Below are 27,045 nucleotides of genomic sequence, written 5' to 3' on the forward strand. Positions count from 1 at the left end.
TGCACACTAAAGCCCTTAATTACCTTGCTTTATAGGACCAAATTCATGGAATTGTCACTCTTAACAGTTCATAATGCCACAACGAACTTAAAATGTGACTATTAATGCTTTAGTCTTCGAGTATGGTCTCATAATGCTTCGTAAGAAGCATTTTATCTAAGTTGGTTCTAACTACTAAGTTTTGCTTTAAAATAACCTTCCCTCCTTCCTCCCTACCCCCACACAGCCCCCCAAAATTACAAGCTGCAAAAGTTTGAAGTAAATTGTGCCCCTCCCCGACACACACACACGCGCACACACACACACACAAACTTTTTTAACACTGCCCTCCTAGGCCCCCAAACTCTACCTAACTCCAGCAGAGAGTCCCCTGGGCCACTTTTATCCCTGGCTCAGCCCTAGGCCCCAAGACTCAGCCTCCCCCGCTTTCCCCAGCAGTCCTGAAAGTCCGGTCGGGTCCGGACGGGGCGGGGCGGGGCAGGGCGGGGCAGGCCTGCTCCATTGGAGCCGGACTGGGGGGGGTGGAGGAGCAGATAGGACCGTTCCGGCTTGCTTAAAAACCGCCAGCTTTTCGTCCCTGCATCTGTTCCAGGGAGAAAGCACCTACTTTACAAGCTAAGTTTTGCCTGACTTGGCGTTTGGAAGCAACAAGAGTAACTTTTCAAAAACTTTTGCCAGCTTCTGCTCCCCCCGATGCATAGTTTCCTGATGGTCCGCCCTCGGGCCAAGCTAGGGAAGCCCCCTCCCCCTCCCCGCCTCCTGTGAGGCGCGCGGAGCCACCGCCCCCGGGTCGGGTCGCAGGGGCGGGCGGGCGCGCACCCAGAGGCTGCCGCCGCCGTGGAAGCCGTCGGCCTCCCGGGCCCCTGCCCCGAGGCAGCATGGACTACCTGACCACATTCACCGGGAAGAGCGGGCGCCTTCTGCGGGGCACTGCCAACCGCCTGTGGGGCTTCGGGGGTGGCGGCGAAGCCCGGCAGGTGCGCTTCGAGGATTACCTGAGGGAGCCCGCCCAGGGGGACCCCGGGTGCGGGTCCCCGCCCCACCGGCCCCCGGCGCCGTCCAGCCCGGAGGGACCTGGTGAGCCCAGCCTTCCTTCGCCTCCCGCGCGGCCGACCCGGGCGGAGGGCTGGGGCGGGGGGTGGGGGGAGGTGCGGCGGCGGTCAGGGCTCGGGGTGGGAGTGCGCGGCCCTGGCTGGCGCCGGACGTGAACTGGGTGGGGGGGGTCGCGAGGCCGGACGTTGGCAGGTGTGCCTGAGCGGGAGGCAGGGAGGCGGTGAGGAGGGAAGGACTCGCTCTGCTCTGGGGACGGAAGACTTTCTGCAGTCTGCGTGGTAGCTTTTCCTGCTCTGCTCTTCCTGCTTTCTTCACCTAGACTCGACTTTCTTTACCCCGCCAAGTATTTGGACGGTCTGATCCATTCTTTCTTCCCTCCCATTGGGAGGTGAATGTTGAACCAATTATGATGTCGGTGTTTTTCGTCTTTGAGGTAATTAAGAACGCCGTGCCGCGTTTGGTGTTTTGGTTTGGGTCACTGTTTTTATTTGGTATTTGTCAACTGTTAGGATTCACAATATTACTTTGGAAAAGAAAATGCTTAATTTACACTGGAACCTCGGTTGATTTTTGTGCCATGTACTTTGAAAGGCTGCGTGTGGTCTTGAGATGGCAGAACTTAGAGACTTTCTTTTTCCTCAATGATCACTATACCCACTCTTGTGTTAGTTTTTTTTTTTTTTCATCATAAAAATCAGTCATAAAGGCACGATACTGATATCTTATGGCATTTAAAAAAGCGTTCGCTGAAGAGGTGTTGCATACGATAACTTCTCCAGTGTCATTGGCCTCCTCTAAGTTAGTAAGTGGCAGACCTCTCCTACTCATTTATATTTTATTTTTGTTAGTTGTTCTAATGTGCATTTTGGTGTTATGAGAGTCAACTTATGAGCATTAAAGAGTTTAGAATATAGAGAAAAGCTCACAGAGTGTAAAATCTATCCATAACCCCACATTCTGCCATTCATTTTAAAGCAGTGAAACAGTGGAGACATCTATTGACCTGTGTGTGTAGGTGTGTAATTTAAACTTTGAAGAAACTTGAATATTAATTTTAGCATGGCCCCTTTAAATAATTTTTCCTCACTTTACATATGTCTTTAGAATTCCTGTTTATGGAATTAAAAAATGAAAAAGGGGGGATTACTGTATTTCTGCTTTGAAGTGTTAACCAGATGCAGAATTCTCCTAAAGGTGGGACCAAGGATGAGGACTAAACCTTTAAAGTGTTTGAATAAAGGATTTCTAAAAATGAGTCTTTAGTTGCCTAATTGAAAACATGATAGGTGACCAGCCTCTAGATAGATGGAGAATTCAGAAATATATGGTGTAACTTAACCAGGAAGGAATATAATCAGTATTTTAATGAGCCCAAACATATACATCGGATTCATTCATTCAGAAACATTTATTGAGCAGGCTGCTGTATCTGACACTCTCCTTCAGAGTTGCAGTTTTAAAAGTCCTCTTCTGATGAAGCTGCCTTATCAACTCATGACACATTGTTTAATATTTATGGTGCCCCCAGATCTCTGACACAAGTTAGAGAGGCCTTGTGATGTCCCAGTTATGACCACAGTCAGGTGGGCAGGTACGTCCTGTCATTAACTTGCTGAAAGAATTTGTACATTTACTTAATCTCTTTGGGCCTATATATTCTTGTTTGTAAATGAGGCTGATTAGGTAATCCCAAAAGTTCTCAATTTTAGAGCTCTTTTTCATTTAGAACACAAGTGGAAGTGGTGGGTGGTAAAGCTAGAAAATACCGTTTGGGTGTAAAAATATTGTGGGTCTATGAAGTTATGCTTACAGAGTTCTAAAGGCAGTTAAGGAAATAAGTGCTCCAGCAATAATTTGATCACCATTTTTAAAATAAGTATAGCTTCTAGATCGACTCCTTTGAGAGGCAACATGTGTATATGCAAGTGAAAAGTAGATGGTGCTTTATTTCTAGTTAGCCTTTGCTTAAAATGAGAACCTTTTTTGCAGCTGCCTACCCAGTGGATTTGGCTATAGGATTTTTCATTCTTTTTTTTTTTTGTATTTATGTGTTTCAGAATGAGTATCTGTCAGTGTGTTTGAAAGATTTCTTTTGCCCTTTCTGCTTGTGACTACCTTTATTTCAGATTTTTATAACAGCTGCTTAAGTTTCCTATCGTCTCTCACCCTTCCTTCAATTCTTTAAAATGTCCTGTGTGCTATTGCAGTATTTCTTTTTTTTTTTTTTAAGATTTTTTTTTTATTTGACAGAGAGAGACACAGCGAGAGAGGGAACACAAGCAGGGGGAGTGGGAGAGGGAGAAGCAGGCTTCCCACATACCAGGGAGCCCGATGCGGGGCTCGATCCCAGGACCCTGAGATCATGACCTGAGCCGAAGGCAGACACTTAACGACTGAGCCACCCAGGCGCCCCCTATTGCAGTATTTCTTGTACAGACACATCCACGCTTGTAAATTGGCTGCACTCCAGGACCCCATTTGTTGTAGTGATCTTGCCCCATTTTGGGTTCAGTAATGATGTTGATAAAATAGCTTTGCTGTTGACATATTAAGAATGAATTAGATAAAATTTTGGTCAAATGTTTTTGATTTTTTATAAACAAACCACTTATTGTACTGTTAGTGTTACTAATGCCTTTACTCCTCTCCTAGGTGGCTGCTTTTGTTTTCTGACTCCAACTTTATATAGTTCCCCCCAAGAAAACCATAATTGGGAGTTAGACACATTAAGGAGCTTATCACACCATTGCTTTAGTTAATAACAATTACAAAGAAAACATTTTATAATTCAATTCTTGTTTCTGCCTAAAGAGTAAATTGTGACTTGATTCAAGAAAAATTTTTGGACCTTACAGCTCTTGTTTAGGAGCATGACCATAAGTCTATACTATGCAGCTTTTATTTATTTATTTTTTTTTAATTTAAAATCAATTGACGTATAGTGTATTATCAGTTTGAGGTAGAGTTTAATGATTCATCAGTTGCATATAACACCCAGTGCTCATTACATCAAGTGCCCTCCTTAATGCCCATCATCCAGTTACCCCATTCCCCAGCCCCCCTCCCCTCCAGCAACCCTTAGTTTGTTTCCTATAGTTAAGAGTCTCTTATGGTTTGTCTCCCTCCCTGATTTGCTCTTATTTTATTTTTCCCTCCTTTCCCCTATGCTCATCTGTTTTGTTTCTTAAATTCCACATGAGTGAAATCATACAATGTACGTCTTTCTCTGACTTATTTCACCTAGCCATTAAAAGGATTCACTTTACTGGATCATATAGTAATAAATAAGCAGATTTATCAAGTGTAAGTCTCAACTTATTGTGATTAGTTATTATCATAAACTACCCTGCTATGTCAACTCTTGTTTTCCCACTTGGTGACAGTATACTTTAAACGCATCTCAGTTCTATTTAAAATTTATTTTCATTTAGTTTTAGTGATTAAAACACTAGCTTTCAGGAGGAAACAGCAACAAAAGTAGTAGTTGCCAGGAACATTGGGCAGGCACTACCAAATAGTTAATCCTAGTAACAGCTCTATAAGATAGATACTGTTATCCCATTTTTCTGATGAAGAAACTGAGCCAGACAAAGAAATAAGGGATGTAGAATCCATTTGAGTGTTATCTTCATATTTCTTAAGAGTGATGGCCCTGTCAGACAGGGAAAAAAAATTGTGAGAAGAATGCAGAGCTCTATCATATATGATGTTAAATTAAAACAAGTTAAATGAGGTAAAGGGTAGGATGGGTTGTCATTGAAGCTTAGAGTTAGGTATTAAAATGAGCTGAAAAAGCAAAATTCAATGAAGATGTTAGAAAAGTTATATTTTACATTAGAAATTGCAGATGCTGATTATCTGTAAGAGTTAGATAATTTATTTTGAACCCATGAAAGACCAAGTGGCTCTAAAGATTTGGAGGACCAATTGTTGCAGTAACTATTAAAAAACCCCCAAAACTCACAGTGTTGGTCAGTGGAGGAGAGTGACCCTAGGTGTCCTACAGTTTTAGTCTCATTTATTAAGGTGGGCAGCGGGGTGGATGAGGGAAAAGAACCTCACCTTGATAAACAAGCTCAGGCTGCTCTCATGGTAACTGATGGTAAGTTTGAGCTCATCATATTGTTTCCTTCTTAAACATGAGTTAAATTTCCCTATTTTAGAATTGCTGCTCATCTCACAGGACCACTGAACTGAAATCTTTTGTATTATCTGTGTTTTTGGACAAAACTGTCTCTGAATATTTGATGCTACAATAAAGCAATGATTCTCAGACTTTAATGTGTGTCAGAATCACCTGAAAATCTAGTTAAAACAAAAATGATGGGCTCCTTCCCAAGAACTTCTGATTTAGTACTTCTGGGTTGGGCCCCATAATTTGCATTTCTAACAATTTACCAAGTAATACTGGTGCTGCTGGTCTGAGGACCCACATTGAGAATCACTACTTTCCTTAATGGGTCTTTTATCCATGGTAAGATTAGGAGTAAATATAATTTCATTTATTAAATGCTTAGTATTAATATTTTTGAATTAAGTTTAGGAATGATCAGTGTATTTGGTCTTCAAAATACTGTGTTTCTTTTTTTTTTTTTTTTTAAGATTTTATTTATTTGAGAGAGTGAGCGAGAGAGAGAGCACAAGCTTGGGGGAGAGCAGAAGAGGCAGAGGGAGATGCAGACTCCCCACCGAGCAGGGTGCCTGATGCGGGGCTTGATCCCAGGACCCTGGAATCATGACCTGAGCCGAAGGCAGATGCTTAACCGACTGAGCCACCCAGGCGCCCCTAAAATACTGTGTTTCAGGGGTACCTGGGTGGCTCAGTCGGTTAAGTGTCCCACTTGATTTCAGCTCAGGTCATGATCTCAAGGTCATGATATGGAGCCCCATGTCAGGCTCCACACTCAGCACAGAGTCTGCTCAAGATTCTCACTCTCTTCTTCTGCCCCTCCCCACTTCGCATGAGCACGCTCTCTCTCTCAAAAAAAATTGTGTTTCACCCGCAGTGAGCACAGCTATAGCGAGTCAGGCGCCAGTGGCTCTTCCTTTGAGGAGCTGGACCTGGAAGGCGAGGGACCCCTGGGGGAGCCAAGGCTGAGCCCTGAGGCTGAGCCCCTTGGGGCTTCCAAGTGGCCCCGGGAACCTAGTACTCCTGAGAAGGGTGAGGAGTAGCCCTAGGCCCGCACCCTCCTGGGGTGCATTTGCTAAGGAACTGAGAAGACTCTCCAGTCCTCTTCCTCCTTCACCTCTCAGGCCCAGGCTGGGGCCAGGGGTCTCGGGGGGACCTGATTTCCACTGCCCCGGGCCCTAGCTAAGCCTTCTTACTGGCCTCTCGGCTCCCAGGGCCAAAGGAGCCAGGGACTGTATTCTGCACCCAGACCCCGGGGCTACCACCCCCCTGACATGTTTTTTCAGATTCACATTGGAGCTTCCAGGACTCAGAATAAAGCAAAAGATTTTCTCGTTTCAAAAAAAAAAAAAAAAAAAAAAATTGTGTTTCAGAGAATTAGGCCTATTAGAGTACATACAGATTAGTCTTTAAATACAATTTAAAATGAGTATTTGTGTAATTGTTTTCTAAATTGAAAGGTGCAAGTATTTGGCTAAATTTAGAAACTATGAGAATATTTAGAACTTAATTATACTTAAAACTTTATTCTAATGTATTTACCTACAGTTACATTCTTAGAAAGGTTTACTTCTTAGAGGCAATTAAAGTGTTTAAAGTAAAATGTAGTGAATTTATAAATGCAGTTTAATGTATGTGAGAAAATTTAATTACCCAGGTTTATAAATAGGATTAAGGATATTTAGTTTGTTTTCTGTTTGAGTTGATCAGCTATCAAAAGTACCTTGGGAAGTGTGTTAGGAGTTACTAGATTTTTTTTTTTTTAAAGATTTTATTTTATTTATTTGACAGAGAGAGAGAGAGAGACAGCTAGATAGGGAACACAAGCAGGGGGAGTGGGAAAGGGAAAGGCTCCCGGCCAAGCAGAGAGCCCGATGCGGGGCTCGATCCCAGGACCCTGGGATCATGACCTGAGCCGAAGGCAGACGCTTAACGACTGAGCCACCCAGGCGCCCCAGGAGTTACTAGATTTATAAATAAAATGCACTTGATAGTTGAAGGCTTAAGGGAAAGCTAGGTTTTTATATTTGTACTTTAATAAATCAAACATTAATTAAAAAAATAAAGTAACTGCAAATAGTTTTTTGTTTATAAAGGCTCTTTTCATGGTCACCAATAAACTTAAATTAAGAGACTCTTGATAAATTTTGTTGAACGGAAAGGGGGCATGTATTAGGTCAAATTCATGTGTTAGAGAAAGGCCAAAAATGTGCCTTTGTTTTCTAGCAGTCAGTGAAAAAAGGGAAATGTGATCAGACATAAATCAGCATCCCTAAGATAAATCTGTTGCCTAGACAGGCAGGAGAAACCCGAACTAAATTTTTAATTTTACCTAATTTAAACTAACGTAACCACATATGCCTGACTGCTATCCTATTGGACAATGCAGAAATAGAGTCCGGAATCCAAATTCCTTAACACAGTTCCTTACTATTTACATTTCAAGTGCTTAATAGCCACATTTGCCTAGTGGCTACTATAATGGATAAATAAATATAGAACATTTCCATCATTGCTGAAAATTCCATTCATTGCAGGAATATCACTATTGCTGATAGAATAATGAGAAAAAATTCTCATGGGACTCTAATAGGGCAAAAAGTATCCTGACCATCTTTATAGTAAATATAGCCTCTAATTTCAAAAAGCTACTTTTTAACACCATTCTTTAGTGTGGTTTAATGGTATAACAACAAAGTTAATAAAAGCAGTTCTGACAGGGCCAAAGCAATTAATCCAGATATGTAGTTATCAGAGGGTGTATCTTAACTGAGGGGTAGGTGCTAGATTATACAGATTTTAGATCATACAATGAGGGCTCTAGATTTTAGATTTCTGGAACAATGCTACTCAACAGAAATAAAACTTTAAGTAAAATTAAAAATTTAGTTTTCAGTCTCACTTGCCACGTTTCAAGCACTCAGAAGCCTTAAGGCTGGTGGCTACTATATTGGATAATGCAGATATAAACTTTCTATCACTGCAGAAAGTTTCATTGGAAAACACTCTACTAGAGCAATGGGTCTCAATACTGGCTGTATATTAGAATTTCCTGGGTAGATTTTTTTTAAAATTCTGGTTGTAAGGCCCCACTCTTAGCATGAGATCTCTACGATTTGACAGTAATCAAAGATTAGATCATAAATCAAAATCTCTTAAGTTTAGGACTTCAACTAGTTTTTTCTCAGGTGATTCTAATGTATAGGTAGGGTTAAAAGAAACCACTATTTTCCTCAATACTGTTTCTCTCAATCAAATTACTGAGCCTCAGTGGGTTTTTGTTTATTTTTTGTTTTTGTCCTTTTTCTTCACAAGCACTGTGGACATGCACCTGTTTTATAATTCAGGTTCTGAAAAGAGATGCATGTTTAAATTGTATGGCAGGGGCGCCTGGGTGGCTCAGTCGTTAAGCGTCTGCCTTCAGCTCAGGTCATGATCCCAGGGTCCTGGGATCGAGCCCCGTGTCTGGCTCCCTGCTCAGCGGGAAGCCTGCTTCTCCCTCTCCCGTCCCCTTGCTTGTGTTTCCTCTCTCACTGTCTCTCTCTCTCTTGTCAAAAAATAAATAAAATCTTTAAAAAAAAATAAATTGTATGGCAACCTCTCAATAGGACTGAGACCTTAGGAAAAGTGAGGTGACTATGAAAAGTTCCTGAAAAGAACTTGAAAGAGAAATGCTGAAGATAGAATCTTAGTATATTTGCTTCCAGTCTTTTATAAGACATTTTTTTTTAGTAAAATTCATGTATGCTAACTATGAAGAAGTCATAGATTGCAAAGATTAAAGTTTAAAAGCCACCTCCAATCTAGCCATCCAGAGACATAATTAATATTAGGATAGGCATTATTGTCCAGATTTTTTCTATGTATATATACAGATAGAATGATGTATGGAGGGTTTGAAGGAAGGGGTAACTGAAGGATATATTTTTTGCCATAAGAAAGTATTTTCTAAGTGGTGTGTCTAAAGTTAAGCAGAATTTGAGAAAATTCTCATACATTGGTATTATTAATTCTTGCTTCAGATGGCATTAGCATCTCCCATATTTTTTCTCCCCATCTCCTGATACTGACTCATTATTTTTACATTTTTCCTACTTGTAATATCCACAAATAGTTTTTCAACTACATTTTTATACCATTGTTGAGTACTTTCCACTAGTCCTTTTATCAAGCCCTCCTCATTCTTGGAATTTTTATTTTGATACAGTTAACATAACTTCAGTCTTCTGGCATTGAATAACGTTTCCATAAAGAAGTGTTAAGCAAGCTAGACTGTTTTTTCCCCCTAGTAGGTGATTTGCTTTTTACGCATGAATTCTTTTATTTTCCAAGCACTATTATTTAATCAGGAGCAGAAAGGGAATAATCAAATTTATGTGTACTTGTGTGTGTGTGTGTAATACTCTTAGGAATTACATCTTTCCTCTAGGATCCATGTTGATAGAGCAGTCAATATATGGAACAGCCCTGGTCTTGAGATAGAGGAAAAAGAGAGTTAAGAAGTATAACGTGTAGGGGCACCTGGGTGGCTCAATCGTTAAGCATCTGCCGGTTCGGGTCGTGATCCTGGGGTCCTGGGATCGAGCCCCGCATCGGGCTCCCTGCTGGGCGGGGAGCCTGCTTCTCCCTCTCCCGCTCCCCCTGCTTGTGTTCCCTCTCTCACTGTGTCTCTGTCAAATAAATAAATAAAATCTCAAAAAAAAAAAAAAGTATAATGTGGGTCTTAACAGTTTACCTAGAATACTCCTCACTTCTGTTCATGTTTCATTGAGCAAAGCATGTTACATGGCCATGTCAGACATCAGTGGGATGCAGTGTATTTTATATTCTGCCCAGGAAGGAATATAGGACACTCAGTAACAATGTAGTCTTATCACAATGACTATTTTAGAAAACATATGAATTTGACAGAAATTTGAAAATTGCTAGTCTTTCTGTCACCAGTAGGGAAGCCATTTCTTCTGCCAGTTATTCAGTCTGCAAGTTCGAGCCTTCCAAAAGTTCTATTAACAGTGCTTCTCAAATTTGTTGCACATGCGTATCAATTGGGAATCAGTAGTTCTGGAGTGAAGCCTGAGATTCTGCATTCACTGACAGCTGCATTCACTGGACGCACCCAGGTGATGCCAATGCTGTTGGTCCCTGAAAAACAACTTTAAGTAGCAAGGCTGTCTCTATATAGCACTTTATATAATGGAGCTTTTCACTTAGAAGCAGACCACTGAAAAAATCTTCGGCTAGATAGAGAAGAGGGGCACTAAAGGGGAACAACTAATGGGTCGGAGACCAAGAAGAGTATATGAGATATTACCAAATAAAGGGAAAGATGAACATTGAGAAGGAATTAGTTGAATGCTTCAGAAAGATCAAATAAAATAAAATTGAACAGGCCCATCATATTTGCCACTTGGTTTGTTCTTTTCCAAGGCAGGTTTAGTGAACTGAGAAGAGAGAAGCTATTGTAGTGCATTGTGGAATCAGTAGGTGGTGATGGAGTAAAGACCGGAAAGTAGACTCTTATTTCCAAAAGTTCAACTGTGAAAAGAAGCAGAAAGATGGTGTGAAATCTAGAAGAGGATGTTTACAAAGTTGAAGAGAAATTGAGGGATTTTTAGAATTTATTTTTGTTTTGATTATGGATAAAGAGTCATCAGAAGAGAAAGTTTAAAAATACAGGCATTTTTTCCCTGTATTACCTCACTATAGAGGGAATCAGTTAATTAGAAAAGCTGTAATCAGAATATCTCTTGTAGTTTAGAAGATGCTTTTGAAGTTTTAATATCTGTATTATTGTGTTTGAAAATACTGATTCTCAGCTCAATATTTTTAAATTATCACACTTTTTATCAGTAGCTACTACCCAAATTAGAATATTCAGTTATAGTAGTGGGCATTTAGTATTTTAAAACTGGATCTCATGCTATTTTCATTGTTGGTTTACAGCTTGTTTTCCTCCTCCAGTTTGCCTTTTCCATTCTATTACCAAAATGACTTTAGTTTAAAATTTTGATACTGCTTTTTCAATTCTCTACTTAAAAATCTTTGGGACTTCTGAGCCTGGTAATAGCAAGCTGGGTAATTCAGACTATCCTGCTGAGAACAATTTGAAAAGCTGGGCCAAAGCAAAATACATTTTATTGAGGGTATCAGAAAGCAAACTGATACGACTAGACTAGGATCTAAGTGAGGACAGAGGCCAAGGAGGAGCAACTCCAATTTGGGATTCCTTTTCCTAGGTAATATGTTGATTCCAGAAATAGCAACTGAAAGATTAAAAGGTGCTTTTAACAGCATATACGTATAAAGGATAAGGGATGAGACCCACTACAAGGGAGGTGGTGAACTCTCACTTAGGACCCTAAAACATTGTATCTGAGATATATAGAGAAACTGAAGTAGGTAGATTCTCATGAGAAATTGGCTTAGCTTCAGATTATAATTCCTATATCTTCATTAACAAGATCTGGTATTGCTAGTGTCCTCAGCTGTTTAACAGAAGCAAACAATATTTTCCAGAGAAATACAGCTTTTTGTGTGTCAAATTCTGTCTATAGACAATTTTGCAAATACAGTATGCAGCACACAAAATATAATTAGGCACACGACAAGACTTCAGAAACAACAGTGAATAGAAACAGAGCCAAGGAACTCTGGATATTGTAGTTGTGATTTAAAATAGCCGTGTTAAGAATTTTGTGCTAATTGAGAATTTTGTAGAAAGATACAAATTATAAAAAAGAAAAATGGATATTCTAGAACTGAAAAATATAATCCAAGTTAGAATCTTTGTGGGTGACTTTAACAGCAAATTAGCCACACCATAAGAGAGAATTAGTGAATTGAGAGATAGGTCAGAAGAAAATATTCAGAATAAAGAGAGAGGGACAAAAGAATGGAAAATATGGGAAAGGGTTAAGGTTAATAAAAGATACAATGGGAAGTTCTAATGTATGTATATTTGAGTTCCTAAAGGAGAGGAGAGAGAGAATGGGGCAGAAGCATAATTTAATAAGAGAATAAAAACTTCCAAACTGATGAAATACTTTAATTCATAGATTTGAGCATCCCTACAAACCTCTAGTGGAATCAGTACAAATCCCACCAAAGATAAAAAAAATCTTAAAAGCAATCAGAACAAACAGTTAATGGTGTAGCAATAAAATTGGCAGTTGATTTCCCAACAGAAATAGAAACTAAAAAGCAGGGGAAAATATCTGCCAACCTAGAATTCTGTACTCTGTAAAAGTACCCAGAGTTGCAGTAAAAATGGTAAATATGAGGGCAAAACTAAGTGAATGTTGACTGTCTAGAAAAATAATGATTTATAGTAGGTTTTTATATACATATATATAATTAAAGTAATAACAGTTGCATATAAGTCTTGGCAGGGGCACACAGTTTTTAGTGTCCTTACATTGTCCAGGAAGAGGATAAAAGTACTAGTTAATATTAGACTGTGATAAGTCAGTATTTCAGGCTGTAACCTCCGGGATGATCACTAACAGAATTGTTAAAGAATGACTAACTTTAATGGTAGGAAAACAAAATTAATAAGTAGTAATCCAAAAGAAGGAAGGAAAGGAAGGTAACAGAACAGGCAGAAAAATAGAAAATAGAACAAATAGACAAAAAGGGCCTATTTAGAGACATATCTAAAGTGTAAGGTTAGGGTGCCTGGCTGGCTCAGTCAGTAGATAATGCAACTCTTGATCTCAGGGTTGTGAGTTTGACTCCCATGTTGGGTGTAGAGATTACTTAAACTCTTAAAAAATTAAAAAAAAAAATGTAAGGATAAAGAAGGGTTGAAAGTAGAAAGAAAAAGTAAACACTGATGGAAGAATAACTGGTATAATTAATATCAGACAAAGTAGACTTTAAGGTAAGAAGTATTCCGAGAAAAGGCTCAATTTCCCAGGAAGATAAACAGTTCCTAATTTATATTAACCTAGTTGTCATGGTCTCAAAATACAGAAAACAAAGCAGAGAAATTTATAAGGGACCATATATAGCCCACAATTTTAGTGGGAGATTTTAACAACCTGTATTTAGTAATTTACAGAATAATCATACAAAAGCAAATCAATATGAATATAGAAAATTTGAAAACACAATTGTCAAACTTGACCTTATTGATAGGGTGATAGATTATATGTATGTATGATACACACACTTAACACTACCCTACAGTATAGAATACACATTCTTTTCAAGTACATACAAAGTATTTACTAAATTTACACATGATTATAAAGCAAATTTCAACAGATTTCAAAGGTTTGAACTTCTTTATTTTCTTTCATCATGGTGCAATTAGTCTAGAAATCAGTAACCAAAAGATAAATTTTAGAAACTCTCATATGTTGGCAAATTAAGCAATATTCTCTAATATCAAAAGAAATTAGAAGTTATAAAATATTTTGGACCAAATTATTAAAACACAGAATATCGAAGTTTGTAGGATTCATCTTAGAATGGGACTTTATTGCTCTAGATTACATGTAAGCGCTTTTGGTAATGATAGAGTAAAATCTAAGTCCCTTGCTCTTTTCAATATATCAAGATAATTGTATCTTGGGGGAAGTTTTATATATCCATTTACCTATCAAAAATTTACTGAATGCCTACTGTATGCCACACATAATATAAGGTGCTGGGTACATAGAAAGGCTTCTCAACCTTAATAGTATTGACAATCTGGGACAGAGAATTCTTTGTTGTGAGGGGAATGTGCTGTACATTGTTTAACACACAATGTTTAACAGCATCCATGGCCTGTACCCACTAGATGCCAGTAACATTTCCCCAATTGCAATAACCAACAATGTGCTTCATTTTCTTAGGTTGTAAAATGGATAATAATGATACCTACTTTTATAGGGTTGAGGAATCAGGTAAAGTAATAAATGTGAAGTACTTAGAACAGTGGCTGGCATATACTGAGCACTTGATAAATGTTTATTATTTTGATTGTTAAATAAATCACAAATATGTATATATTTCTAAACTGTAATAACTTTTGTGGGGAAGAAGAATAAGGCCTCTCCTCTCCATACTCACTGTCTAGATTCTTTTATGCTGGCAACTCTCTTTAAAAAAGGTATTGGGGCACCTGTGTGGCTCAGTTGTTAAGCGGCTGCCTTCGGCTCGGGTCATGATCCCAGAGTCCTGGGATCGAGCCCCGCATCGGGCTCCCTGCTCTGCGGGAAGCCTGCTTCTCCCTCTCCCACTCCCCCTGCTTGTGTTCCCTCTCTCGCTGTGTCTCTCTCTGTCAAATAAATAAAATCTTTAAAAAAAAAAATCAAAAAGGTATTACAATTACCCAATAATAGACTGGGCTAGGTAGCAACTGTGATCATTTTCAGAAAGTCTCAAATATTGTGATTATGTGATTGTATTTTCATACTGATAGAAGTGAATGATCAGTTTGTTTCATTGTGCTCTGGTAGTTATATTTATGAGTAAATGTCTTAACATTGGTTATTAACCTTTAGAACTGTTTTTATAATAAACATTAAAATAATATATAATTCTAAATTATTAAAGTGGATATTTTCAATTTGTCTTAAAGTTTATAGAAAGCTAGTATATTGGTTTTCTTGCTCTGAACTGCATTCCATGGTGAACTCTTGAAAATGAGAGCAATTGCAAACTTCATTGTGATTAAATATTTAATGAATTCTTGGGATATTATGAAACACAAATTGAAAAACTTCAGTTAGGCAAAGTAATGTAGACTAATGGTTATTCCTAAAATCAGTTAAGGATGGATATATGTTATTAAAAGTTATCTGTAATTGTACTTTGCATTGCTTAAGTTTAAACAGCAAAATGAGGATAGTGTTTTTGGCTCCCTCTGCTGTTTATGAAAGAGCAGAAATTACTATTTAAAACTTTTTAAATTGTTTAGATTTAAAATAGTTTAATGTTTTATCGTAAGAAAATCAAATTTAAATATATGCTGTTCTTTGGAGGAAAAGTGGATTACAATAAGCAAAAATAATATTCCTTTCCATAAGCATTATATCATTTTGCATTCCTACCATAAATATAGAAGAATGCTGTTTTTTCTATAGCCAAACAATATTTAGTTAGGCTTTTGAATTTTTACCAATCTGATAGGTGAGGAATTCTATCTCAGTGTAGTTCACATTTGCATTTCTGTAGTTACGAGTTAGATTAAAAATATTTTTTACATGTTTAAGCACCATTTTTATATTCTCTTAATTGTCTGATCATATCTTTTGCCTGTTTTTCTGAGTTTTTATCTTTTATTCCTTCCCAGCTTTTAAGAATTCTGTAAATATTTAGGAAATAAAAGTAGAGGATATATATATAAAATTCATTGCCCTCAGGGGCATAATGGTTGAGCCATAATTCTTTGCTTTTCTTTATGGAAAATTAATGACGGTTTATGAGAATTGTGATAGTTCGAGGTATAGTTTAAGTTGTTGGTTCAGAGGAGGCAATGTGGAACAAAGCAAGCACAGTATTTTGTAGGTTGCCATGTAGCGGAAGGGCTTAAAAAGAGATAGAAACTTAAAACTGAGCCACGTGCTATGAAGGAGACATACAGATGCTATATGATTAATAACAGAGACTTAGGTTACCTTAGGTGATCAGGAAGGTTTTAGGAGAGCTTTTTTAAGTATTGTGAAACAAACTGACTTTTTTGGTATTCATACTTATTATTTTTATTATTAATGCTTTGTTAGAACTGTTCACCCAACTGAGCTAATTAGTTACATATAAACAAACTCTAGTATGATCAGAATTCAATTAAGATTGGATAGAGGGAGAACAAATGAAAGATATTTTCTAGATTATTTGGGGTTGGGTAGAACTAATTTCTTTTTTCTTCTTTTTAAATTTTATTGTTATGTTAATCACCATACATTACATCATTAGTTTTTGATGTAGTGTTCCATGATTCATTTGCGTATAACACCCAGTGCTCCATTCAGTACATGCCCTCTTTAATACCCATCACCAGGCTAACCCATCCCCCCGCCCCCCTCCCCTCTAGAACCTTCAGTTTGTTTCTCAGAGTCCATAGTCTCTCATGGTTCGTCTCCCCCTCCGATTTCCCCCCCTTCATTTCTCCCTTCCTACTATCTTCTTTTTTTTTTTAACATATAATGTATTATTTGTTTCAGAGGTACAGGTCTGTGATTCAACAGTCTTACACAATTCACAGCGCTCACCGTAGCACATACCCTCCCCAATGTCTATCACCCAGCCACCCATCCCTCCCACCCCCCACCACTCCAGCAACCCTCAGTTTGTTTCCTGAGATTAGGAATTCCTCATATCGGTGAGATCATATGATACATGTCTTTCTCTGTTGACTTATTTCACTCAGCATAATACCCTCCAGTTCCATCCACATCATTGCAAATGGCAAGATTTCATTCCTTTTGATGGCTGCATAATATTCCATGGTGTATATATACCACATCTTCTTTATCCATTCATCTGTCGATGGACATCTTGGCTCTTTCCATAGTTTGGCTATTGTGGACATTGCTGCTATAAACATTGGGGTGCACCTACCCCTTCGGATCACTTACTAATTTCTTTGAGAACTATCATTTTAACCTTGTAGAATATTGAGGGTGACTATGGCATTTTTCCATTCACTGTCTTACTCAGTTTTGAGTTTTTTTGAGATTGATTTTAATCATTTTAAATTATTTAGATAGGAGTGGTATTTATCAATCAGTGTAATGGTTGTTACATGAAGTATAGATGAGAAGGTTAGGACTAATGCAAAATTTAAAGTGAAACAGATACCATAATCTCAGTGATAATAACAAGTTCAAGTGAAATATCTTGATAAGCAAAGATAAGAAAAATACCTAGTGGAGTTATTTTTTCCTGTGAGGACTAATGTTACATTTTTCAAACATGGTTTGGTTTATAATAATAATGAATAATAATAATAATATATATCCTCAAATATATAGTTAATTGTAATCAAGTTAGATAGGTTGAAAGAAATGATCCATAATTCAGTTTTTAATAAAACTTAATAATCCATGGGGTGCCTGGGTGGCTCAGATGGTTAAGCGTCTGCCTTAGGCTTGCGTCATGATCCTGGGGTCCTGGGATCGAGTCCCACATCAGGCTCCCTGCTCAGTGGGGAGCCTGCCTGTCCCTCTGCCTCTCTCTGTCTCTCATGAATAAATAAATTAAATCTTTAAAAAATAAAATAATCCTTTCGCTGACCGTTGCTTATGTTTTGAGTTGACTTCCTTTTTTTTTTTTTTTTTTTAAGATTTTATTTATTTATTTATTTGACAGAGACACAGCGAGAGAGGGAACATAAGCAGGGGGAGTGAGAGATGGGGAAACAGGCTTCCCACAGAGCGGGGAGCCCGATGTGGGGCTCGATCCCAGGATCCTGGGATCGTGACCTGAGCCAAAGGCAGACACTTAACAACTGAGCCACCCAGGCGCCCCTTGAGTTGACTTCCAGTTATTATAGTGTCTCATACTGGTCAGTTCCTAAAGCAAGCAAGCAAGAAGATACATTTCCTTTTTCAACAGTTGGTTGCATTTTAGAGCAGAGAATCCCAGGGAGCAAGCTATAGTAGTACTAAGTCTAGTAGATAACTGCCCAGTGAGCTCTAGTTAGCAGTCCTTGACATTGCTCTGAAAAGAAAATGAATTTAATAGGAGTTTTACCTCATTTTCTTTCAGACACCGGCCAAAAGAAGACCTTAGACAAGAAAGATGGGAGACGAATGTCCTTTCAGAAACCTAAAGGAACTATTGAGTATACAGTAAGTTATTTGCTTTTGAAAAGGCTGACTTGTCTTTGCAAGAGTGTTACTTAAGACATTCTTCATTTATGCTATAATAAATAAAACAAAGATTGTTAATTGCCTTATTGCAAAAATACTTGCCATTCAGTAACTGTTTTATTAATAATACTTAAGTTCTTAATTATATTTTAGGTTTTATTTTTCCTTAAAGAGAAATTTTATTGTGTGATAGAAAGACAGTTATCCCAGCAAGTTTAATTTGATATAGATGGTAATTTATGGGGAGTCAAAATTCCTGTGTTCTGATAATTTTTATTAGATTAGGCTTTTAGGAAAACATTTACTCTTTTAGAAATGTGATCTTCATTATATTCCCAGCAGTGTTAAGAATAATGAAAATGGCAGGTAGAATACTTAAAAGATAAATTGACATTTATCTTCCAGAATAACCTCTCACATCATGATTATTTGCACTGATTTATGGCTAAGTTTGTTTGGCTTTGAATTGGAACTATTTTCTGTGTTTTTCAAATGACCTTCAAATCTCTCTGGCAGTCAACTCTTTACATTTCTGTTTACTATGGAAAACTAAAGTGAGAAATCCACTTTAGTCTGTGGTGTAATGCTTACCTGATTATATATGAATATTGTTTATTTACATAATGTTAACAAAATTATAAGCAGTTCTTTAACTGACCTTAATTTTGTGTTATTATTTTGTGTTTTTCTAATATGTTACAACTGCATTAAGAAGCAAATAGCAGTTTTAAACAATCTCTGCATTTGTGTCATCATGAAACCTTCCAGTCTTGGTTTGATTTTGATTATTTTCCATGTATCCTTAAAATTGGAAAAAATATCAAAAACTTGGTTAACTTGGTTAAAAACTCTTTATTTCTATATGTTGTATAATTGATAATTTGAGATTTTAAGTATTTTTTTAAAAAGTTGGGACCCAGATATTTAGGGTAGAATTATTTTTACCATCGAAAGAATCTTAAAGTATATTATAAGCTTAAATTGAGTGTGCTTATACCTTCTCTGCATGATTGAGAAATTGAGAAAATAAGTTCAAACAGTAAAATAATGGGTCATGTAATTTGATGTATTCATTAGTGTTTATTCAGGCATAAGATTATAGGCATGAGGCATAAGATGTTATTTACACATGTAATCATGTGATTGTGAGGAATTGTAAATGTTCAGTTTGTTTTGAATTTAGGAGTTTACCATTCTTTTCTTGTAATTCAATAAAACTTGTGTTATCTATAACAAAAGTAAATTTAAATTAAGAACCATTATTTTATAGGGGGAGTAATTGAAACTTGAAATTATATTTTTCCTTAATGTTGTAATTGACCTTTTAGAAATAATCAAGTGTTAACCAGAAAAGTTATAAAACATCCTCTTGCAGGTCTTTGTTTAGACTTTTACGCCCTATTTTTTAATTATTTGTTTATTCCCTATTCCAAATCCTAGAAGAAAGAAAGAAGTGTATTTCTAGAACTGAGTACGATTTTATTGTCTTCTATTCTTATTATAGTTTTATAAAATTTTCGTATAACATCTTTATATAAAATATTTATATAACATTTTTATATTTAGGAAAAAATATATTTCCTCTCTATTCTCTTAAAATAAAACTTTTGATACCATAATGTACTCTCAGAATTTGTTCTGAAATATTTATGATCTAGCTTAAATATATTTCATACCACCTAAATATAGTATAAATCATTGTATTTACATAGCTTTAGAATTAAAGTCATATATATAAACACACATACATATTGTTTTTAATTATGAAATCACTTTCAGTAGGAATCAAAAGTAGACCTTGAAAATGCTATACATTATCATTTTCTTCCTAGTTAACTTAATATTTGTATACCATTCTAATGAAAGAGCCATTTCCAAGGGCACTAATGAATTTCTAATTATCAAACCCAGGGGCCTTTCCTTTGTTGCTTTTTGCTCATTGTTCGTTCTTCCTGGTTTTACTTTTCTTAACAGTTGTTTTCAGTGAGGATCTGGGAATGGATAATCAGGCAATGTCTGAAAGTCTTCACTGCACCCTCATTCCTGGTAGTTGACCTGTCTATAGATCATCAGGTTGACAGTTGTTTTCTGACAGCGCTTTCAGTGTTGTAATCCACTTTCTTATGTCCCTCTGTTGCCTTTTTATTTTTATTCATTTCTAGGCAGTCTTCTCTTTTTAAGATTGTTTTTGGAGTTTTCCCTTTTTTCTTTACAGTTCTACAGTACCATTGTGATAAGTCCTGATTCAGACAAATTTTTACTTACTGTGTTTCTTCAGTCTGAGGAGTATATCATTCATAGTTCTGGAAGATTATCACCCATCATTTCTTTGAGTATATCTCCCATTTTCCCTCTATTTGTTCTTGAAACTAATTGGACTACATTTTGCCATCATTATCCTTCATTGCCCTGGTATTCTTGCTGTCAATTTTACTCTATCTTCCATCTCTTACTGGCTGTTCTATTCTTCTTGATTCTGAATGTAAGTGGTCCCTTGTTTCTTTTCACTTTTCCATTTAAATTCTATTACTTAGAGATCTTAAGAACTTTACTGTATAAACTATGTGGAGTGAGACTCCAATTTTTTTCTATTCCTACCTTTCTAGATGCTTGTATTTCCTGCTTTCATTTGATACTTAACAAACTGTAGCAAACCTTTTACCAAGTTCTCCATTCCTTGTCCAGTGCTTGATGTTCTTATTTTCGTTTCCCTTCAGTCTGTTATTCATCCAGATTGGAATTTTGAGATTCAACATCAGTTGCTTATTGCCATTTGCTCCCCTGACCTGCTACTACTACAGCTACCATCGTCACAACCTCATTCATTCCATGATTGCTTTCTCGAGTCTTATTTGGAAACCTTATATACCTTAATCTCTTTTTACATTTCTATTACTTTTAACCTCATTTACTGCAGTAGTGTTAAGTTGATTTTTCTGCGTTTGTTCTCTTGCCTCATTAATCCTAGACCTGTTGTCACTCAGGCCATATAACTTCTTTGCTTTATAACTATTGGCGTCTTTTATTACTTTCATCACCCCCATTTAATAGGATCATTGTGAGGATAAAATGTGAGATAATATGAAAGTATTTTGTAAACTTACAGATGTTACTGCAAAATAAAATTTGTTTACAGAGAGCTTCTACGTATATTATCCCAGTAGGGTAAGTGATAGATCATCTCATTACATAGATGAGAAAGTTTGCATAAAAGGAAGGAAACAGAACTATTCAATTATTATCCCATGTATTTGTCACAAATTTCGTTTTATATAACCCTTAAAGGAAAACTATATATTTATTGTTCTTTTACATTGTATACATACCTATTTTTCCTGACTTTCGAAGTCTTCTATAGCCTAATTCTAAATGCCTTTCCAATCTCATCCTTTTTGAGAATTAACTCTAGTAACCTTCCTAAAATCCTAAACTCATTAGTGTACTCTGGGTGGTTTGGGGAGGAAGAAATAGTATCACACAGAAAGTATTTTGTACTTTTCTGTCTCCTAACATGTCAGTCCTATGCTCTTCGCTTTGAATGTTCTTTCCCTTCTCTCTACTTCTCAAATTCCAATCCTTCTTCAAAATCTAGCTTTTAAATCACTTTAATATAGTCTTTCCTGGACAATTTGGAGCAAATATGGTATACTATCCATACTCAGAACTTGTTTTATATTTGTTGTTTCATTTAAATTGCTCTTCATCTCATATAATCTTTTTTTGTCTTTTCCTGTTTTCCAACTAGATTGTAAATCCCTTGTGCACTAAAAACCATTTAGTTGCACTTAATTTTATCCTACACAGCTGTCATAATGGCTTATGTGTAGAGGACTCCAAAGGAATATGACTGATCAAGTGACTTTTTCTTTCAGGGTAATTGGCAAAATCCCATAATTTAAGATTTCTATAAATAAGATCATTAAAGGATATTAGTGATTTAGAAGCAGATTGCCAAATGTTTTCTGATTTATATATTTAAATGATAAGATGTATACGTAAAGATTGTTAGAATAGCATTTTCAGGTTGATAACAGGCATACTTTGCTAAAATAAAATTTGTATGTTTCTAGGTTCCATATGTTTTAGAAACTATTTAAGGGAATAATGTATTTTAGAGCCTTTGTAAAATAAAAATCATTTGTGTTTTGTAAATTATATTTTGTATTTGGAAATTACTTGAAGTAGAGGCCCACATATAATTGTGATATACTATGATAAAGCATATACACTGTATCATAATAGGTTGAGGCCATTTGCTAACAAAGCACAAAATTTCTCCTGAAGATGGAAAATACCACTTGTTAATCAAATGTGAGATTGGTCCACAGACATCTTCATAATATTAAACCTCATAAGTTAGTTTTTCTGTTTTAACAGATTCAAATAATTTATTTTTTCTTTCAAACAGGTTGAATCAAGGGATTCTTTGAATAGTATAGCCCTGAAATTTGATACAACGCCCAACGAACTTGTTCAATTAAATAAGTTATTCTCCCGAGCAGTTGTTACTGGACAGGTATCTTTTTTTAATGCATTGGTGTTTAGAAGCATTCAGTAGCAAGACAAAGTATCCACTGCAGTATAGTTGACAATAGAAAATTTAAGAATAATTTTATGCACGCTTTGAACAAATCATATTGTCTCTAGAAGAGAAAATGGTCACTTATACCTGTATTAAGTTTTCTTAGTAATTGAAGATTACCTAGATTGAAAATAGTTGTGAATTACCTTTTCAAATGTAATTTTAAAGAGCTTATTACAATATTCAAAGCAATACATGTACATGATAAAAAATTCAAAATTATCCCATCTCAGACTTCCAGTTTCCTTTTCCAGAAGCAACCACATTAACAGTTTGTATCCTCTTCCAGAAATATTCTAGCCTTTCCCTTTTTTTTTAAATTTAACTTTGATTATTAGAAAATGTTTTATTTAAGTATGGCTTGACCTCAGACTTTTTCATGTGTAGGTAGTATTGCACTATATTGATATATTAACAAAGCACAGTAAGCTTTAGACTGTTTCATCTCCTTTGTTATTATAAACATTGCTGTTGGGAACACTCTTCTACATCTCTTATATGCAGGCATTTCTGTAAAGTCTTAGAAGTAAAATTGCTGAGTTAAATGATATGTGCATTTTAAATTTTGCCAGCTATTACCAAATTGTCCTCTAAGAGGAACACCCATAGTACATGAGAATTACTCTTTCCCCACCCTGTCTTTGATAGTACTTATTATCAAACTTGTCTAAATTGAATTTAAATCTTTTTTTACTTCGTTAGAATTATTATGGTAGTAAATATTCTTTGAATTTGAAGATTTTTATTTTTTCTATTTATTGGTGAAGATCATTGTTAATGGTACTTGTTTATAGAACACCATTCAATTATTAATATTTCAGTTTGACTGAATCTTTATATGAATGCTTTCTTGCAGGTTTTATATGTTCCTGATCCTGAATATGTCTCTAGTGTTGAGAGCTCTCCATCTCTAAGCCCAATAAGTCCTCTGTCACCAACATCTTCTGAGGCTGAATTTGATAAGGCCACTGTAAGTGTCCCTACTTTTCAAAGATAGCTATGAAGAAATGTCACTGTATATGTGTATATCATCATGCTTTTTTATCCTGCTTTGACTATGGTTAAGACAAAATTTTCCCTTTTTATTTTGCTACATAAATTTATAAATTTCTGTTTTTAAAGGGAACATTCTTACTAAACCAGACAGCTTAAATTAACTTACTGTTGTTACTGGTGGTGGTCCAGATATTCATCAACTCTCTTTTATAAATACCATATGATAATTTAAGGAAGGAGTTTTAGCTAATAAGCATGACAGTAACACAATAGGAAGTCCATGTCCTATTTGATTTTTATTTCAGTTTTCTCTATTTATATAGTAGTTAGAACTCTTGAGTTTCTTTTTCTTTCTTTTTTTTTTTTTTTGAAGATTTTATTTATTTGAAAGAGAGAGAGAGAGTGCACAAGGCAGGGGGGGGGGGAGAGGGAGAAGCCGACTGTAGGGAGAAGCTGAGCAGGCAGTCCGATGCAATGAGGGACTCGATCCCAGGACCCTGAGATCATGACCTGAGCTGAAGGCAGACACTTTACTGACTGAGCCACCCAGGCACCCTTGAGTTTATTTTTGATACACTGCCTTTTATTTATTTATTTATTTTTATATTTAAAGATTTTATTTGAGAGAGAGCATGAGTGAGAGAGCAGAAGCAGAAGGAGCAGCAGAGGGAGAGGGAGAAGCAAGCTCCCTGCTGGGTAGGGAGCACATCCCAGGATCCTGAGATCATGACCTGAGCTGAAGGCAGTCGCTTAACTGACTGAGCCACCCAGGTGCCCCTGATACACTACCTTTTAAAAAAAACTTATCATCTTAATCATTCTTCCAAGTATTCTGAGTAATTAATAGTGGATTAATTTACCTAGCATTTTTAAGGAATGTTCTATATAAGTTACATTTTACAAATGAATTCTAAAGAACCAAACTGTATTTAATAATTTTGATTAAAATCTCTCTGATATATTTTTTGCCTTTTTTATGTAAATTAATACTAAGCATAATTTCCCATTTTTTTATGACCTAATGATTCTGTTTACACATAAAAGGCTATTCCTCTATTAAATGGCTAGATTACTGTGGGAGAGTCATGTGTGTTGCCTTCCCTACTTTAGGAGGCATCCTTTTTTTTTCTGCCCCAATTTGCACTCAGAATTTAAGATACCGAATGACCTATGGGTAACAAAACACAAATCATTAATATTAATTTGCCTATAAATTATTAGACATTATTAGTTGCTAAGCTCTAGTATTAAACTAGCTCCACTTCTTTCATGGAGTAAAGTACATGATATACTGATAACTATTTTTCTCCTTGCCCAGGGACTTTTAGTGTGTATTTGGGTGTGAGACAGTGAGAGAAGTGGGGTCATTTTCAAATATTTATTTGTTGGATATCTTATTTGTATAAATACATCAGCACTGTACTTTAGAATGCAGTCACATGAAAGGAATATATTACATTTTTCACTGTTGATGATAGCAGAAGTCAGGTTCTAATGAGTAGGTATTGCTGGACCAAATGATATAAGAATACGTTTTTGAACATGGCCATGCCATTGTCCCATGACACTTACAAATTGCTGTACTCATAAGCTGTGCAACAACAAAGGAGAGCAATGTAGGCTTAGGTTAATTTACTTTCTTTTTCAAACCTTAAAGCAGAATTGTGAAAACTTGACTGTGTAGCATCCTGCCTGACTAAAACACTGTGGGGTCCTTTTCTGTCCCTCATCTTTAACCCAAATCTTACCAACTAGCTTTCTTGAAGGCGTAAGATCAAAAAAGAAGAGAATGCTAAAGCAACAAAGCCAGGCCTTCTCCTATGTGAAAATGCTTTCTTCCTCACTTTTGCCATGTTAGTGGAAGAGAGGGAAAGAATAATAAAGCTATATGAATGACCTTTTAATCTGTAGCTACTCAGCTGCTGCCAGAGATGCCCAGAAAGTATCCTCTAATATGACTGGTTATGTGAATACATTTTTTTCTCCCTAGGATGGATCCAGGAAGGAGTTAAGAAATACTGACTTCTTGAAGTTTTCCCTTTCCCTGGATGATAGTCATCACCTGCTACCTGATTATGGGCAATAGTTAGAAATAATTCTTTTGAACAGTAATTTTTAAACTTTAGTTGTATTTTGTTTTTTACCTAGAAATATGTTTATTACTAGATTCACAAGATAAAATATTCCTATATAACTTTTACATATCTCTAGTGTTTATATCTCCATATATAATTATTGGATTTAGGTCTCCCATTCTAAGTCCCTTAGAAGCAAGGATCTTATGTTTTATTAAATATAACTCATATTTGTATTACAGTAATTAAAATGTTTATTGGTATTGTTGCATGTTTTTCCAGAAATTGTCAGAGTTTATATTTCTAATAATGACCCATAGGTTTCTTTGCAGTTCAGCTGTGTAGTGGCTTACCATGGAGGCTAAAATATTATGTTCCTGGCTTTGTTAGCATAAAGGATCCCAGTGGGTTTTTTTGAATAATTTATTTCCACATAAAAATACTATCTTTGAGAATTTCCAGGGTCAAACAGTTTTTACCCATTTTTTTCTTCACATATTGATGAAGAAACATAGAAGGAGATAGAACCAGTGTAAGTAAATAAATAATAAATGGCTAAAATTTACCATGTGTCAGGTATAGTTCTAAGTACTTTAAAAGTATTGTCATTTATTCCTAACCTCAAACTTAGGAGATATAGCACTTGTCCTGGCTATTTCTGTTTTCTCCTGTAGACCCATTCTACACCCTCCTTTGGGCTTTAGACTACATCAGTGGGTTCCCCTGACCTTTTGCTTCTCTTAGTTTTGGTCTTTCTGAGAGAAAAGGAGCAAGAGGGGGCGTATTTATTCTCTTAGCTCCCTTCCTGCAAGGTCACTTCAGAGTGGCAACATGCTTCAACCTCTCATCTCATCAGACACAGAGCCTGCTGTCTCTGCGGTATCTGTTTCTCCCCTTTAGGCCTGTGGGTGATAAGGAGTCCTCTGTTGTTTGCCCTGAATTTTTGTATACACTGCATAATATCTTTGTAAATAGTTCCATTTTTAAACTCTTTAAATTAACTCAAGTTGATGTGCCATCTGTTTCTTCTACTACCTGACCAGTAACAGTGTTTATTTTACATATAAGGAAACTGAGGGAGAGAGGTTAAGTGTCTAAGTTCCTTCAGTTAGCTGGTAGCTGAGTTAGGATTCCAACCCAGGTACTCTGGTCCAGAGCCCATGTTCTTTATTACCACTTTATAGCTGGAAAAATCATAATGTATACTATTTAATCATATTGTACCAAAAAAAAATGACCATAAGTCAACCTTTTTGCTTCACTTTTCTAGTGATGCTTTGCTTTTGCACATTTGAACATTTGGGGCAATGATTGAGGCTCACTAGATAAATATCTATACTTCTGTATTTTTAAGCACCTTTCTGTCCCTAGTGGCTAAAACAGAATTGCGCAAAGAAACCTCAGAAA

The 27,045-nt window shown here is 36.4% G+C and overlaps 1 protein-coding gene across 4 annotated transcripts in view; it reads left to right on the forward strand.

Moving 5' to 3' along the window:
- Positions 1-27,045, forward strand: part of LOC116639565 (oxidation resistance protein 1) — a 154,134-nt gene that overhangs the window by 75,617 nt on the left and 51,472 nt on the right. For 2 of the 4 annotated variants that reach the window (XM_032416092.1, XM_032416091.1), the window contains exons 2-4: positions 17,882-17,964; positions 22,394-22,501; positions 23,424-23,537. In XM_032416092.1, the coding sequence (XP_032271983.1) occupies positions 17,882-17,964; positions 22,394-22,501; positions 23,424-23,537 (305 nt within the window). Of the gene's footprint in view, positions 1-778; positions 1,078-17,881; positions 17,965-22,393; positions 22,502-23,423; positions 23,538-27,045 lie in introns of those variants that run through there. The other 2 variants (XM_032416093.1, XM_032416090.1) reach the window with 2 other exon arrangements.

The sequence above is a fragment of the Phoca vitulina genome, unplaced genomic scaffold, assembly GCF_004348235.1.
Source record: "Phoca vitulina isolate PV1807 unplaced genomic scaffold, GSC_HSeal_1.0 scaffold18, whole genome shotgun sequence".
NCBI lineage: Eukaryota > Metazoa > Chordata > Mammalia > Carnivora > Phocidae > Phoca > Phoca vitulina.